The following is a 13,779-nucleotide window of genomic DNA, read 5'->3' as shown; positions in this document are numbered from 1 at the left end:
AGGAGAGAGAAGGAGACAAAAGGAGACAGAAAGAGACAGAAAAGGAGACAGTAAGAGAGAGAAGGAGACAGAAAGAGACAGAAAAGGAGACAGTACGAGAGAGAAGGAGACGGAAAGAGACAGAAAAGGAGACAGTAGGAGAGAGAAGGAGACAGAAAAAGAAAGAAAGAAGCAAAGGAGACAAAGCGAAAGAAGCGTACAGAGGAGACAGAAAGAGACGAAGGAGACAGAAGGAGACAGAGAAGGAGACAGAAAGAGACAGAGAAGGAGACAGAAGGAGACAGAAAAGGAGACAGAAAGACGCAAAGGAGGCAGAGAAAAAGGCAAAAAATACAAAGGAGATTAAAGAGACAGAAGATAAAGAAGAGAGAATAGAGATGAAGGAGACAGAAGGAGACAGAAGGAGACAGAGAAAGAGACAAACTAAGCAGCTACACCCTGCAGCTATCTACAGGCTTTACAAGGTCTGTTGCTAGCTATTAAGGCATAAGAAGGAGACAGAAGGAGACAGAGAAGGAGACAGAAAGAGACAGAGAAGGAGACAGAAGGAGACAGAAAAGGAGACAGAAAGACGCAAAGGAGGCAGAGAAAAAGGCAAAAAATACAAAGGAGATTAAAGAGACAGAAGATAAAGAAGAGAGAATAGAGATGAAGGAGACAGAAGGAGACAGAAGGAGACAGAGAAAGAGACAAACTAAGCAGCTACACCCTGCAGCTATCTACAGGCTTTACAAGGTCTGTTGCTAGCTATTAAGGCATAACAAACCCTAAACCCTAAACCCTAAACCCTAAACCCTAATAAAAGCTCTCTATCCTGAAGCAATTGCTTGCTTATTCAGGGGCCCCTCGTCGTCCTCCTGGGGCCCCTGCTGCTGCAGCGCGAAGGAGACAGAGAAGGAGACAGAAAGAGACAGAGGAGGAGACAGAAGGAGACAGAAAAGGAGACAGAAAGACGCAAAGGAGACAGAGAAAAAGACAAAAAATACAAAGGAGATTAAAAGAGACAGAAGATAAAGAAGAGAGAATAGAGATGAAGGAGACAGGAGGAGACAGAAGGAGACAGAGAAAGAGACAAACTAAGCAGCTACACCCTGCAGCTATCTACAGGCTTTACAAGGTCTGTTGCTAGCTATTAAGGCATAACAAACCCTAAACCCTAAACCCTAAACCCTAAACCCTAATAAAAGCTCTCTATCCTGAAGCAATTGCTTGCTTATTCAGGGGCCCCTCGTCGTCCTCCTGGGGCCCCTGCTGCTGCAGCGCATGCAGCAGCGGGGCTGCTGCTTAGCAGCAGCAGCAGCAGGAGGAGCAGCAGGAACGAAGGGTGTTGTGTTGTTGCTGGTTGTGTATATTATATCTTTTAATATCTTTTCTTATGCTGCTTCCTTGCTTTGCTGCTTCACTCAAACTCTCTCTAAGCATCTCTTCTTAGGGGCCCCCCGCTGCTGTCGGGGGCTCCAGCAAAATATAATATTATAGCAGGTGCTTATAAATTTGTTTGTTTTCTTCATTAAGAAGAAGGCATTACCTTCTAAGGTGCTGCTGCAGCAGCTGCTGCTGCTGCTGCTGTTGTTGCTGCTGCACCGCTAGTTGCGTGCTAAGCAGCATCTCCTTATGGAGGCCCTCATAGTTAATCATACATCTGCAGCATTAAATCTTTTGCTGTCTCTCTCTCTCTTTTGCTGTCTCCTTTTGTCTCCTCCTTTCTTACTCTGTCTCCTTCTGTCTCCTTCTACCCCTCTCTTCATAGGCAGCGGAGGCTTCTCTTTTTAAAACAGCAGCAGCAGCAGCAGAAACAGCACCAGCAGCAGCACCAGCACCAGCAGCATCAGCATCAGCAGCACCAGCAGCAGCACCAGAAGCATCAGCATCCGCAACAGCAGCAGCAGCAGCATGCTGCAGCTGCTGCAGGTCTCATCACCCCAGCAGCACGTATTATCAGTAAGTAAAGGCTTGGGGGCCCCCCAACGGGTTTCTCAGGCCGAAGTTAATCCAGAGGGGGGCCCCCTTGGGGTGTATGTGCTGCCTTGAGGGGCAGCGCTACTGCAGCAAGGCTCAACACTCTGCGACAACAGCAGCAACAGCAGCAGCAGCAGCAGACGATGGCGCTTACGTCTGCGGTGGGCGCAGCAGGGGCTGCGGGAGCAGCAGCACCGGATGCAGCCGCAGCAGCATCAGGAGCAGCAGCAGCAGCAGTAGCAGCAGCAGCACCAGCAGCAGCAGCAGCGGTTGCTTCCTCCCTAGTGAGTAGACCTGCTGCTGGATTAGGGGGCCCCCCCTTAGCTGGCCGCTTGTCTCTTCATCCCGCAGTTGCGGTGTCTCCGGAGACAGTTGTTTGTTTGTCTCTTCAGCTAGAAGGGCGTCCTTGCAATGCAGCAGCAGCAGGAACAGCAGCAGCAGCAGCAGGAGCAGCAGCAGGAACAGCAGCAGCAGGAGGAGCAGCAGGTGGCGTTGGGGCTGGATATACCGCAGGGTTTTGCTGCGAGCGTGTGGTGGTGCCTGATGCTGCTGTGCTGCTGCAGCAGGTGCTGCTGCTGGGCTCAGGAGAGCAGCTACACCCTCTGCTGCGGCTTCCTGCTGCTGTCTCTATTCCTTCTCCTAGAGCAGCAAAGTTGCGTGTCTTCGTCCGTGTGCTGCAGCAAGAGTCTCCTCCTGTCTTTATGGAGTTGCAGCAGCGGCTGCCTCCCGGCTGCGCTGCTGCAGCAGCAGCCCAACACGACCAGCAGCAGCAGCAGCAGCAGCAGCAGCAGCAGGAATGGGTCTCCTTTATGCCTCCTGAAGGTGTCAAAGCTCCTCTTTTTGTTGATGAGTTTGTCTTTGCGGGGTTCTTCTCAAAACTATCTGCTGCTGTCATCGGCACAGGCCTTCCTAAACCCCACAGCCTGTAAGCTGCTGCTGCTGCTGCTGCTGCTGTTGCTATTTCTGCTGTTGTTATTGCTGCTGTTACTACTGCTGCTGTGACGCCTGATGGTGTTGCCGTTGCTGTTGTTATTGCTGCTGCTGCACCACACTATGGTGCTCCTGCTGCTGTTGTTGCTGCTGTTGTTGCTGCTGTCGTTGCTGCTGTTGCAGCAGCTGCTGCTGCTGCTGACGGCGCTGCTGGTAGAGGTGCTGCTTTGGGTGCAGCAGAAGGCCATCAGGAGCAGTGCAGCGGCAGCAGCAGCAGCAGCAGCAACAGTATCGATAGGAATCTGTTCGCTAGCCTCAGGTTATTGTATTTAAATGCAGCTGTCTCCTTTGCTGCTGTTTGTCTCCTTTCTGCAGCACCACAACGCGAGCAGTGCCGGGGGCAGCTGACTTCCGCGGCTTTCAGGAGACAGTTGCTGCTGATATTCTGCCGCCAGCAGCAGCAGCTGCTGCTGTTGCTGCTGCTGCTACTAAAGGAGAAGGAGCATCAGATGCTGCAGCATCAGCAGGAGACAAAGAGACACTGCTGCTGCCGCGCTTCATGCCGCTGCCTCGCCTTCCTACTGCAGCAGATGTCCTGTTTGGCGTAGGGCCCGCAGCAGCAACAGCTGCAGCAGCAGCAGCAGCAACAGCAGCAGCGCCGGAAGAGGAGACAGCTTATTCTGCAGCGGTTCAGCAACTCTGTCTCCTCATTCGTGCCTGGCTGAGGAAGCAGTTGCTGCTGCCGCTGCAGCAGCAACTTGCTGCTCACCTGCCTTCTCCACCGCAAATACAACACCCAGCAGCAGCAGCAGCAGCAGCAGCAACTCGTCGAGGAAAGAGGAGACACTATGACAGCGAAAGCCAGGGAGAAAACTCGCTGTCACCTGCAGCAGAAGCAGCAGAAGCAGCAGAAGCAGCAGAAGCAGCAGACGCAGCAGAAGAGGAAGCAGAAGATGCCGCAGCAGATGCACATACACCTGAAGCAGCAGGGGAATATCCCGATGACGAAGCAGCAGCAGCAGCAGCAGCAGCAGAAGCTGCAGCAGCAGCAGCTGCAGCTGCAGCAGCTAGGGGCTGAACAGGAGACAGCGGGAAGCGGCGAGACCGACGCGTTATTCCTTACGGAGGGCATCCACAGCAGCTGCAGCAACCGCAGCAGCAGCAGCAGCAGCAGCAGCAACAGCAGCAGCAGCAACAGCAGCAGCAACAGCAGCAGCAGCGACAGCAGCAGCAGCAAGGGAGGCGTATCGTTGTTGCATATGTTTAAGGAGGCCCTTGCTGCAGACCCTTACTTAGCTAGGATTGCGCTCAAGAGACTTGTGGGGTGTTTGGTGCTGCGGGTAGAGGCCTGGCGCTGCTTCGCAGCAGCACGCAGCTGCTGCAGCAAGCTGCTGCCACTGACGCCTCCTGCTGCATCAGCTGCAGCAGCAGCAGCAGGCAAGCTGGAGGCTATAAAGAAGGAGACAGAAGGTGATATGCAGATGGAGACTGACCATCTTGATCCTCTTGCTGCCTTATCTTTTGCTGCTGTTAAGTCGAGCCGCACCACAGCAGCAGCAGCAACAGCAGCAGCAGCGGGTGGCACGGATCCCGAGGACTTGCAGCAGCTGCTGCTTGATGGAGAAGGCCGAGTTGCTGCTGCTGCAGATGCCCTAGAGCGCTGTCTCCTGCTGCTGCAGGAAGTGTCTCTGCCCCCTCTCAGTGCTGCTTCTCGTGTCGATGATGCTTTGGAGGTAGGCGCAGCAGCAGCAGCAGCAGCAGCAACAACAACAACAACAGCGGCAGCAGCAAAAGCAGCAAGAAACAGCAGTAGCAGGCACAGCAGCAGTATAAACAGCAGCAACAACAGCAGCAGCAGCAGCAGTGACAGCATATTGAGTGTCTCCTTGTGTCTTTTTCTGTCTCCTTTTGCTGCAGGCGGAGATCTCCTTTGGGTTTCACGCGCGCTGCTGGTCTGCTGCTAATTTGTCTCTGCTGCAGTGCAGCAAGCTGCCGCTGTTTGTTCGTCGCTTCTTCCTTTGCTGCTTGGGTTTTTCTGTGTCTCTTGCTGCTGCAGCAAGAACCGCAAGGAGGAGACTGGAGGCTCTGCCAGGGCCTCAAGCAGCAGACCTGCGGCTGCTTGCTGCTGTGCGGCTGCTGCTGCAAACTGTCTCCTGCTGCAGCAACGGGGTCCCCTTGTTGCTGCAGCCACACGGAGACATGCTGCTACAGCAGCTGCTGCTAGATCTAGATACCTGCAGCTGTCTTCTGCTGCACCGACACGCAGTGTTAGATGGGCAGCTACCTGCTGCTGTTGCTGCAGCGGTGCAGCAGCAGCTGCAGCAGCAGCAGCAGCACCAAGGCGGGGGCGGCGCTTTGGGGCTCCGCAACAGCAAGATCTGCACCTTCAGCAGCAGCAGCAGCAGGCGGGTGTCTCTTGTTGCTCCTTGGCTGGAGGCTTTGGGCAGCGCTGCAGCAAAAGGAGACACATCAAAGGAGGAGACAGTTTGTGCTGCAGCCTGCAGCAGCGGGAGTCTGTGCGGCTCGTGCGTTGGCTGCAGCAGGAAGCTGCTGTCTTCTTGTTTGTTAGGGACTCTGCTGCAGGGGCGTTACGGTGTATGTACAGAGCACGCCTCGGAGACAGTGTGGGGCCCTCTTGAAGCAGCAGCAGCAGCAGCAGGGCTTCCTAACAACAGAGACACCCAAGCTGCTGCTCTTCTCTCTTCAACAACTTTATCTGTCCGCCTACGCGTGAGGGCGAGGGCCTTAGCCTTCAAGGCCCTGGGCCTCCCACCCAGCAGCAGCAGCAGCAGCAGCAGCAGCAGCAGCGCGGAAGTTCACGCACAAGCCCTTGCTGCTCTCGCAGCCCTTGGAGACACTCCTGCACTTAGCCTTCAAGGCCCTGGGCCTCCCACCCAGCAGCAGCAGCAGCAGCAGCAGCAGCAGCAGCGCGGAAGTTCACGCACAAGCCCTTGCTGCTCTCGCAGCCCTTGGAGACACTCCTGCAGGAGCTGCTGCTGTTGCGGAGACTCTCGCTCACTGCCACCTGCAGGGGTGAGTGGTGCTGCTGCTGCTGCTGCTGCTGCTGCTGTTGCTTGTGCTGCTGTTGCTGCTACTGCTGTTGCTACTGTTGCTGTTGCTGCTGCTGCGTCGCCGGTGTTTGCTGCATGCAGTGGCGGCTGCTGCTGCTGTTCCCTCCTTTCTGCTGCTGCAGCTGCTTTGCGGCTGTTAATGCGATACCTGCTGCACTGCAGCTGCTGCTGTTGGCGGAGCATTTGCTGTTGCTGCTTCTGCTTCCAGCAGAGGCCTTGCTGCTGCAGCACCCTTGAGTCTTCGTCATGCCGCCTTGTTGTTGCTGTCGCTGCTGCTGCTGCTGCAGGCGTGTTGTTTTCTTGTTAGCTTCGCTGCTAGCTCGTGGTTCGGCTGCAGCAGCAGATGGAGAAGCCGGATGCAGCATCGGGGGCTCGCTGGAGGTGCTGGGTTGTTTGCTGCTGCTGCTGCTGCTGCTGGCGGAAGATGAAGTTGTGGGGGGCCCCTTCTTATGGCAGTGGGGGGCCCCCCTTCTGTGCTGCTTAGAGGAGATAGTGTCTCCTTTGCAGCAGCCAGCTGTCTCCTCAGCCCCTCAAGGAGACACAGCAGGCGGCGGCTCGGCTGCTGCAGCAGCTTCATCGGAGCCAGCAGCGGCAACAGCAGCAGCAGCAGCAGCTGCTGCTGCTGCTGCTGCTGTTGCGGATTCTGCAGCCGAGACGCTTCTTGTTAATACACCCAAATGGACGTCAACAGAGCATGAGACCTCGTTTACTGCTGTAGGCCTCCATGGCTGCTGCTGGTGCTGCTGCAATTGCTGCTGCTGTTGCTGCTGCTGTTGCTGCTGCTTTTGCTGTTGTTGGTGCTGCTGATTCTGTTATTGTTGCTGCAGTTGCTGCTGGTGCTGCTGCTGCGCCTGCGTTATATGCTTGTGGTGGTTTGATGCTGCTGGGGTGTACGTGCAGCTGCTGCAGGGCGATCCTCTGCTGGCGAGACGTGTGTTGCTGCTGCACAGCGCTTTGATGCAGCTTTTCGGCGGCAGCAGCAAGGCCTCATCACAGCAGCAGCAGCAGCAACAGCAACAGCAGCAGCAGCAGCAGCAGCAGCAGCGGCAGCAACAGTGGGGGGATTGGCGATCTATCTTGCCTTCCAGGGTCCTCCTGGCGCCTACCTCCTTCAGCAGAGGAGACAGTTGGTGTTAAGTTTGCTGCACGTTTGCTGCTGCTGCTGGTGCGTCGTTGCCCGCAGCTGCTGCTGGCGGGAGATCACCTTACGGAGGAGCAGCAGGACACTGCAGCAGCAGAAGCAGAAGCAGCAGCAACAGCAGCAGCAGCAGCAGCAGTAGAGGATGAAGGGGAGCAGCCTATGGAGGACACCGCAGACAATGAAGGCTTGCTGCCTTGGGAGCGACAGCTGGTTGCGCAGCCAGCAGCAGCTGCAGCATACTTGAACGGCAGCATCTGCAGCAGCAGCAGCAGCAGCAGCAGGGTGCCTGTGGTTCCCGGGGTGGGTTTCGCTGTATGTGTGTCTCCTGAGGGCCTCAGCGCAGTTCTCTCTGCGGTTTGCCGCTGCATTGCATGCATAGCCCCTCCTTTTGAGTGGCTCGGGGAGACAGCAGCAGCAGCAGCAGCAGCAGCAGCAGCAACAGGAAGTGGCTTAGCAGGGGAGTATGGGGTGTCTCCGCAGCTGGCGAAGCTGCTGTCTCTGTGGGTGGAGGCGCGGGATTGCAGTCTCCCTGTGCTGCAGTCTTTGCTGCAGCTGCTGTTTGCTGCTCTGCATGTAGTAACACCGTCTCTGACAGAAGACTTAAAGGAGACAGCTGAGGCCCTAAAGGGGGCCCAGGGTCTCCTTTGGGTGGGCCTTAGGAGGTCGCAGCTGCAGCAGATCTTGCTGCTAGCAGCAGCTGCTCTCCTTTCCGCAGGACAGTGGATAGGCAGCAGCAGCAGCAGCAGCTGCAGCAGCAGCAAACAGCAGCAGCGGATCCTGCCCGCACAGCAGCAATGGGAAACTATTAATTGGCTGCAGAGCCTCGAGGGATTTCGTCAGGAGGTACAATTCCTGCTGCTGTTGCTGTTGCTGCTGCTGCTGCTGCTGCATGCCTTGCTGCTGCCGTTGCTTCTGCTGCTGCTGCTGCTCCAGCGCTGCTTCCTCAGTGCAGTTCCGCCAGTACCCGTTTCAGGTGGAGCAGCAGCAGCAGCGGGAAGAGCAGCCTGCTGCTGCTTTTGCATTTGTTTGTTAGGAAACAGACACACAGACCTTCTGCTGAACCCTTTCTGCTGCTGCTGCTGCTGCTGCATTGTGTCGCAGGCCGTACTGCAGCTACGCTGCTGCTTATCGTGGGTATGCAGGGTGCAGCGGCAGGTATTCTTGCAGCTGAGGGACTCCCAAGCATTTGTGCTGCAGCAGCTGCTGCAGTGCGGTGTGCTGCTGCCGCAGCTGCAGCAAGCAGCTTTGCTGCTGCTGCAGGCTATGGGCCCTTGGGCCCCAGGGGCTGTGCTACCAACTGTCTCCTTCTCCTTCCACATCGTTCCTTCTGTCTCTCGCCCTTCTGTCTGTCCCCCGCGCTCTGTCTCTACTTTATTATCGGCGCTGGGGGCTGCAGATGCTGCTGCTGCTGCAGCGGCACCCACCAGCAGCAGCAGCAGCAGCGGTAGCAGCAACACCACCACCAACAGCACCTCTGCTGCTACAGAGACACATGTCGTCACGCTCTCAGCAAAGCTGCCGTCCCTTTTGGAGACACTTAGAGCTCCCTATACACCGCAAAACTGGGCATTGGTAAGAAACAACAAAGTCTGCAGCAGCAGCAGCAGCTGCTGCTGCTGCTGCGGTTGCTGTAGACCTACCCTGCTGCTAACCCCCTCATGCGCTGCTGTTCAATGCCGTTTGCAGCGTCATGGCTGCAGCTGCTGCTGCAGCAGGTGCTTCATGCCATATGTGTTGTTGCGTTTGCTGCTGCTGCTGCAGCAGGAGCAGCAGCGGTTCCTGCTGATGCTGAGTCGGTAGGGGGGCTGCGTGTGCATATTTGTATTTGCTGCAGGAGGATGAGGATCTGCTTCCCGAGGAGCCGATGCCTTTGTTTTTGTTGTGTCGATTGCGGCTGCCAGCAGCAGCAGCAGCAGCAACAGCAGCAGGAGACAGTCTCCTGGGCCCCGCAGCAGGTCACTTGTCTATGGGCCCATCGGAGACAGTTGTAGGAGATGCAGCAGCAGATGATGGCGGGGGAGATGAAGCAGCAGCAGATGTCTTGCGGCTATGGAGACAGGTTCGCAGTGCTTTGTCAGCGCGTCTGCTGCAGCAGCTTGCAGCAGCAGAGACAGAAGCAGCAGCACCCGAACAGGCCTCTGCTGCAGCAGCAGCAACAGGGACAACAACAACAGCAGCGGCAGCACCAACCAGCAGCACCGAAAACCTCTCACCCCTCCTTGCATTGCGAATGGTAGGCCTTTAGCCCTGCTGCTGCAGCAGCCTCCGCAGCAGCGGCAGCACCAAACTCAGCAGCAGCAGGAGTAGGAGCAGCAGGAGCAGCACCAGCAGTAGTAGCAGCAGCAGCAGCACCAGCAATAGTAGCAGCAACAGCAGAACCAGCAGTAGTAGTAGCAGCAGCAGCAGTAGCACCATGAGCAGGAGCAGCAGGAGCGGCGTCTGCTGCTGCAGTTTTTGCTGCTGGTATGCGGCTGTTTTGTTTGTGCTGCAGCACCAGCTGTCTGCTGAGGTGGTGCGGATGGAGGAGCTTGCTGAAGTGCTGTCTTGGGTGACTCGCTCTTCTCTCTCTGTCTCTACCCCGCTGAGAGCAGCAGCAGCAGCAGCAGCAGTCTCTCTTGCTGCTAAGGGGCTGCCTGTCTACTCTCTCATCTTTGACTGCCTTGATGCTCTTCTTGCTGCTGCGCTGCGCTCCCTGAAACACCCACAACAACCTGAACCAGCAGCAGCAGCAGCAGCAGCAGCAGCAGCAGCAGAAGCAGCAGCGGCACCAGCAGCAGCAGCAGATGCAGACGCAGCAGCAGACACGGCTGCTGCACCAGCCGATGCGCAGCAAACTGCTGCAGATGGAGACTCCCTTAACACGGCAGCAGCAACCAACGCCGGTACAGCAGCAACAACTACTTCTGGAGCTCCTGCAGCAGCAGCAGCAGCAGCAACTGCTGCTGCTGCTGCTGAAACGCAGGAACTGCCCACGTACCCTGATCGACCTGTAAGGCCCAAGTTGCAGCTGATGCAGCAAGCGCAGCCCCAGCTGCAGCACGATCCAGCAGCAGCAGCAGCAGCAGCAACAGCCCCGAAGTGGAGGCAGTGTAGCTAAAGTAGACGCCGATAGTTTGAGGCCTGTGCTGCAGCAGCAGCAGCAGCAGGGGGGGGCGTCTCCATTGCTGTACAACGTGCTGTTGTTTATCTGATTGCTGTTGTTGTTGCTGCTGCTGTTGCTGGTGCTGCTGCTGCTGCAGGCATACTCTAGGGCTGCCCGTTCTCTCTTCGCTCTTCATGGGGGCCGCCTTCTGCGTTTGCTGCAGTTTGTTGAACTATTGCTGCAGCAGCATTTGGCTGCTGCTGCTGCGGTGTACAGGCAGCTTGAGCGGGTGCTGGCGCTGCCCTGTCGCCGTCTCCTAGAGGTTTGCCTTGAGCTGCTGCAGGAGGAAGGCCTTGCTGCTCTTGCTGCTGATGCTGCTGCTGCTGCTGCTGCGGGCGCAGCGGAAACAGCAGAAACAGCAGCAGGAGCAGCAGCAGCAACAGGGGATGCGCCGCTGCAGCAGCAGATCGCTAAAGGGCTGCTGCTGTCTGCGTTGCGGCTAACCACGCAAATTGCTCGGGGCTACCAGTCGCTGGCTGATGCTGCAGTGCAGCAGCGGGAGGCCAGCAGCAGCAGCAACAACAACAATGAAAGCAGCAGCAGCAACACCAGTTGGTTTGGCGGGGTGGACAGCAGCAGCAGCAGCAAGATGAAGAAGAGCCTTGGTTTCCCTCGATATGTCTCTATTCTGAGGCGGCTGTTTGCTGCTGTCTCCTCTTTAGGTAATAGAGGAGACACCCCAGTTGATATTGCTGTAAGCTGCGTTGCTGCTGCTGCCTGCTGCTGCAGCGAGCCCTTCTTGTGCATGCTGCTCTCCTACAATCTACCGCAGCACTCTGTCTCTGCCTTGCTGAATACTCTTAAAGGAAATGAAACAGAAGCTGCTGCTGCTCTTGTTGCTTCTCCTGCTGCTGTTTGCTGCTTCGGGCCCCTCGCGGCCCGCTGCGCCTCGGAGCTCACATCCGCAGCACAGGTACGCCTGCTGCTGCTGCTGCTGCTGCTGCTTCTTTTTCTAATCGTGCTGCTGCTGCTGCGGTTGGTGCTGCAGTCTCTTGCTGTCTTTCGTGTTTTTGCGCTTCACTGCGACGTTTTGTTGCTGCAGCTGCTGTGCTGCTGCTGTTTTCAGCTGCTGCTGTTGATGCTCTCTGCCGGTGTTTGTTTGCTGCTGCTCCTTTCTTGCTGCTGCTGCTTCTGCTGCTGTTGCTGCTATAGCTATCTCTTTGGCCTCGACATGCCCTTCATGGAATTGGCAAGCCTTGCTGCTGCCGTTGCTGCTGCTGCTGCTGTTGCTGTTGCGCTGCAGAGACAGTCTTCATCGGAGGGCCTCGCGTGGCTGGCGGTGGCGCAGCAGCTGCTGCAGCTGGCTAGACACCTCGCAGCAACAGATCCCTACCCGTTGCATGCGCTGTTCGCGCTGCTGCTGCAGCAGAAGTTCCCCATCCCCTGGAAGCTCAAGGAGCCGCAGCAGCAGCCGCAGCAGCAGCAGCGACTACAGGCAGGTCGCCGTGCTGCAGCGCCGTGGGTTGAGGTGAGTGTGATATCTTCTGGTGATGTTGGCTGCTGCAGCAGCAACTCCTTTCTGTGTCTCTGCTGTCTCCAGTGCAGCCTTCTCAGTCCTTCGCTGCTGCATTTGCTGCTGCTGCTGCTGCTGCTGTGTTACCTGCTGCAGGCAGAAGCAACAGACGAAACAGCAGAGTTGTATGCTGACCTGCAGGACCCCTTAGAGAGCAGCAGCAGCAGCAGCGGCAAAGGGGCTGTCGATCCATTTTCAGCAGCAGCCACAGCAGCAGCAGACGCAGCAGAAGAAGAGGAGACAGTGTATGAGGTTGCAGAGGACCCACGGAAGCTGCTGCTGCGCGAGCTGCAGCGTTGTCTCCTTGCTTTTCTCTCTCAAAGTGAATTGCTGCTATCGGCGCAGCAGCGGGGACAGCAGCAAATGGCTGGCTTGCTGCAGCAGCAGAGTCTGCTGCAGCAGGAGACACGACAGGCTCTCCTCATCTATAGAAATGCCATACGCCTGGAGCAGCAGCTGCTCGCGCTGCCTGTGGAAGCAGCACCCCTAGTAATTACTGCTGCTGCTGCTGCTGCTAATGCTGCTGCTAATGCTGCTGCTAATGCTGCTGCTGATGCTGCTGTTGCTGCTGCTGCTGCTGCTGCTGCTAATGCTGGTGCTGCTGTTGCCGCTGCTGCTGCTGCTGCTGCTTATCGGCTTGCACTGGAGATGGCTATGTCGCTGCTTGGGCCTGTCGCTGCTGTAGCGGCAACAGCTGCTGCTGCAGCAGCCGCTGCTGCTGCTGCTGCTAATCTGTTGCTGCCTTCGCTGCTGCTGATCTGCTGCTGCTGCTGCTAGAGTGTGGATTGTTGCGTACTTGTTTTGTGTCTTTTTGTGTTTTGTTTTAGCTGCTGCCTACTGCTGCCTTCTCACCTATAGGACGACTTGCTGCTGTTGCTGCAGCAAAGCAGCAGCAGCGTGTTCGCGCTGCAGCGCAGCACTTCGATGTCTCCTTTTTAGTAGGCCTCCGCAGCAGCAACTACGCTGTCCCTTCTCTTGTCTCCCGGTGTCCCCCCAGAGGAGACACCTGTCTCCCTTGGATAGAAGACGAAGCACAAGAGACAGTGTTGCAAATAGCTGCATATACACTCGATGCAGTAAGCACTCCCTCCGTGTCTCCTGCTGCTCTGCTGCTGCTGCTGCTGCTGCTAATCTGCTGCTGCTGCTAATCTGCTGTTAATCTATGTGCGTTGTTGCTGTTGCTAATCTGCTTCCATTCTGTTTGTGCTGCTGCAAATACATTGTGTATCTCCTGCTGCTGCTGCTGCTGCTAACTTGCTATTAGCCTGCTATTGCTGCTGCTAACGCTCTGCTGCTGCAGCTGCAGCTCGTCCTCCCCCGATTGTGCATGCTGTGGTTGTTGCTGCTGCGTTGGTGCTGCATCTGTTTGCTTTATTTGCTGCAGGAGACACGTAGAGACTTGCTGTCTCTTGCTGCACCCTTAGAGTTTGTCTGCGGGGTTAGAAAGAGAATGCCTGAGGAGACAGTACTACCCACTTGGCTCTCAGACCCCTTCGCGCGTCTCCGTGCGGTAAGAAAGACAAGCACAAAGTGTCTCCTTTTTGTCTCTTTATTCTTCTTTAAGTGTCTCCTTTGTATCTCTCTATTCTTCTTTAAGTCTCTCCTTCGTTTTATTCTTCTTTAGGTGTCTCCTTTTTATCTCTTTATTCTTCTTTAGGTGTCTCCTTCTTACCTTTTTATTCTTAAGTGTCTCCTTTATGTCCCTTTATCTTTCTTTAAGTGTCTCCTTTTATCTCTTTATTCTTATTCATCTTAAGTGTCTCCTTTATGTCCCTTTATCTTTCTTTAAGTGTCTCCTTTTATCTCTTTATTCTTATTCAGGTGTCTCCTTTTTATGTTTTTTATTCTTCTTTAGGTGTCTCCTTTGTATCTCTTTATTCCTCTTTACGCCTGTCTCCTGGGTGTCTCCTTTATGTCTCTTTATTTTTCTTTAGGTGTCTCCTTTTAGTCTGTTTCTTTTCTGTCTGTTTCCGCTTCACTGTGTCTCCTATCTGTTTGCCTATTTTAGGGTTTAGGGTTTAGG

The 13,779-nt window shown here is 55.8% G+C and overlaps 1 protein-coding gene across 1 annotated transcript in view; it reads left to right on the top strand.

Annotated features, from left to right (window-relative positions):
* Nucleotides 1-1,030: 1,030 nt before the first annotated feature.
* The window catches only part of EAH_00029940 (hypothetical protein, conserved), a gene marked incomplete at both ends in the record, with an annotated part of 15,413 nt that continues 2,664 nt past the window's right edge, over nucleotides 1,031-13,779 (top strand). The window contains 17 exons of the mRNA XM_013396189.1: nucleotides 1,031-1,117; nucleotides 1,755-1,941; nucleotides 2,050-2,884; nucleotides 3,265-3,577; nucleotides 3,690-4,767; nucleotides 4,946-5,484; nucleotides 5,639-5,922; nucleotides 6,248-6,643; nucleotides 6,924-7,944; nucleotides 8,203-8,673; nucleotides 8,936-9,334; nucleotides 9,593-10,090; nucleotides 10,341-10,937; nucleotides 11,487-11,711; nucleotides 11,853-12,351; nucleotides 12,639-12,832; nucleotides 13,141-13,266. Of these exons, the coding sequence (XP_013251643.1) occupies nucleotides 1,031-1,117; nucleotides 1,755-1,941; nucleotides 2,050-2,884; nucleotides 3,265-3,577; nucleotides 3,690-4,767; nucleotides 4,946-5,484; nucleotides 5,639-5,922; nucleotides 6,248-6,643; nucleotides 6,924-7,944; nucleotides 8,203-8,673; nucleotides 8,936-9,334; nucleotides 9,593-10,090; nucleotides 10,341-10,937; nucleotides 11,487-11,711; nucleotides 11,853-12,351; nucleotides 12,639-12,832; nucleotides 13,141-13,266 (7,749 nt within the window). The remainder of the gene's footprint in view (nucleotides 1,118-1,754; nucleotides 1,942-2,049; nucleotides 2,885-3,264; nucleotides 3,578-3,689; nucleotides 4,768-4,945; nucleotides 5,485-5,638; nucleotides 5,923-6,247; nucleotides 6,644-6,923; nucleotides 7,945-8,202; nucleotides 8,674-8,935; nucleotides 9,335-9,592; nucleotides 10,091-10,340; nucleotides 10,938-11,486; nucleotides 11,712-11,852; nucleotides 12,352-12,638; nucleotides 12,833-13,140; nucleotides 13,267-13,779) is intronic.

This window comes from Eimeria acervulina, genomic scaffold (genome assembly GCF_000499425.1).
Source record: "Eimeria acervulina Houghton genomic scaffold, Eah_scaff272, whole genome shotgun sequence".
Classification (NCBI taxonomy): domain Eukaryota; phylum Apicomplexa; class Conoidasida; order Eucoccidiorida; family Eimeriidae; genus Eimeria; species Eimeria acervulina.
Note: the sequence above shows the minus strand (reverse complement) of the source record. Positions and strands in the feature narration are given on the sequence as shown.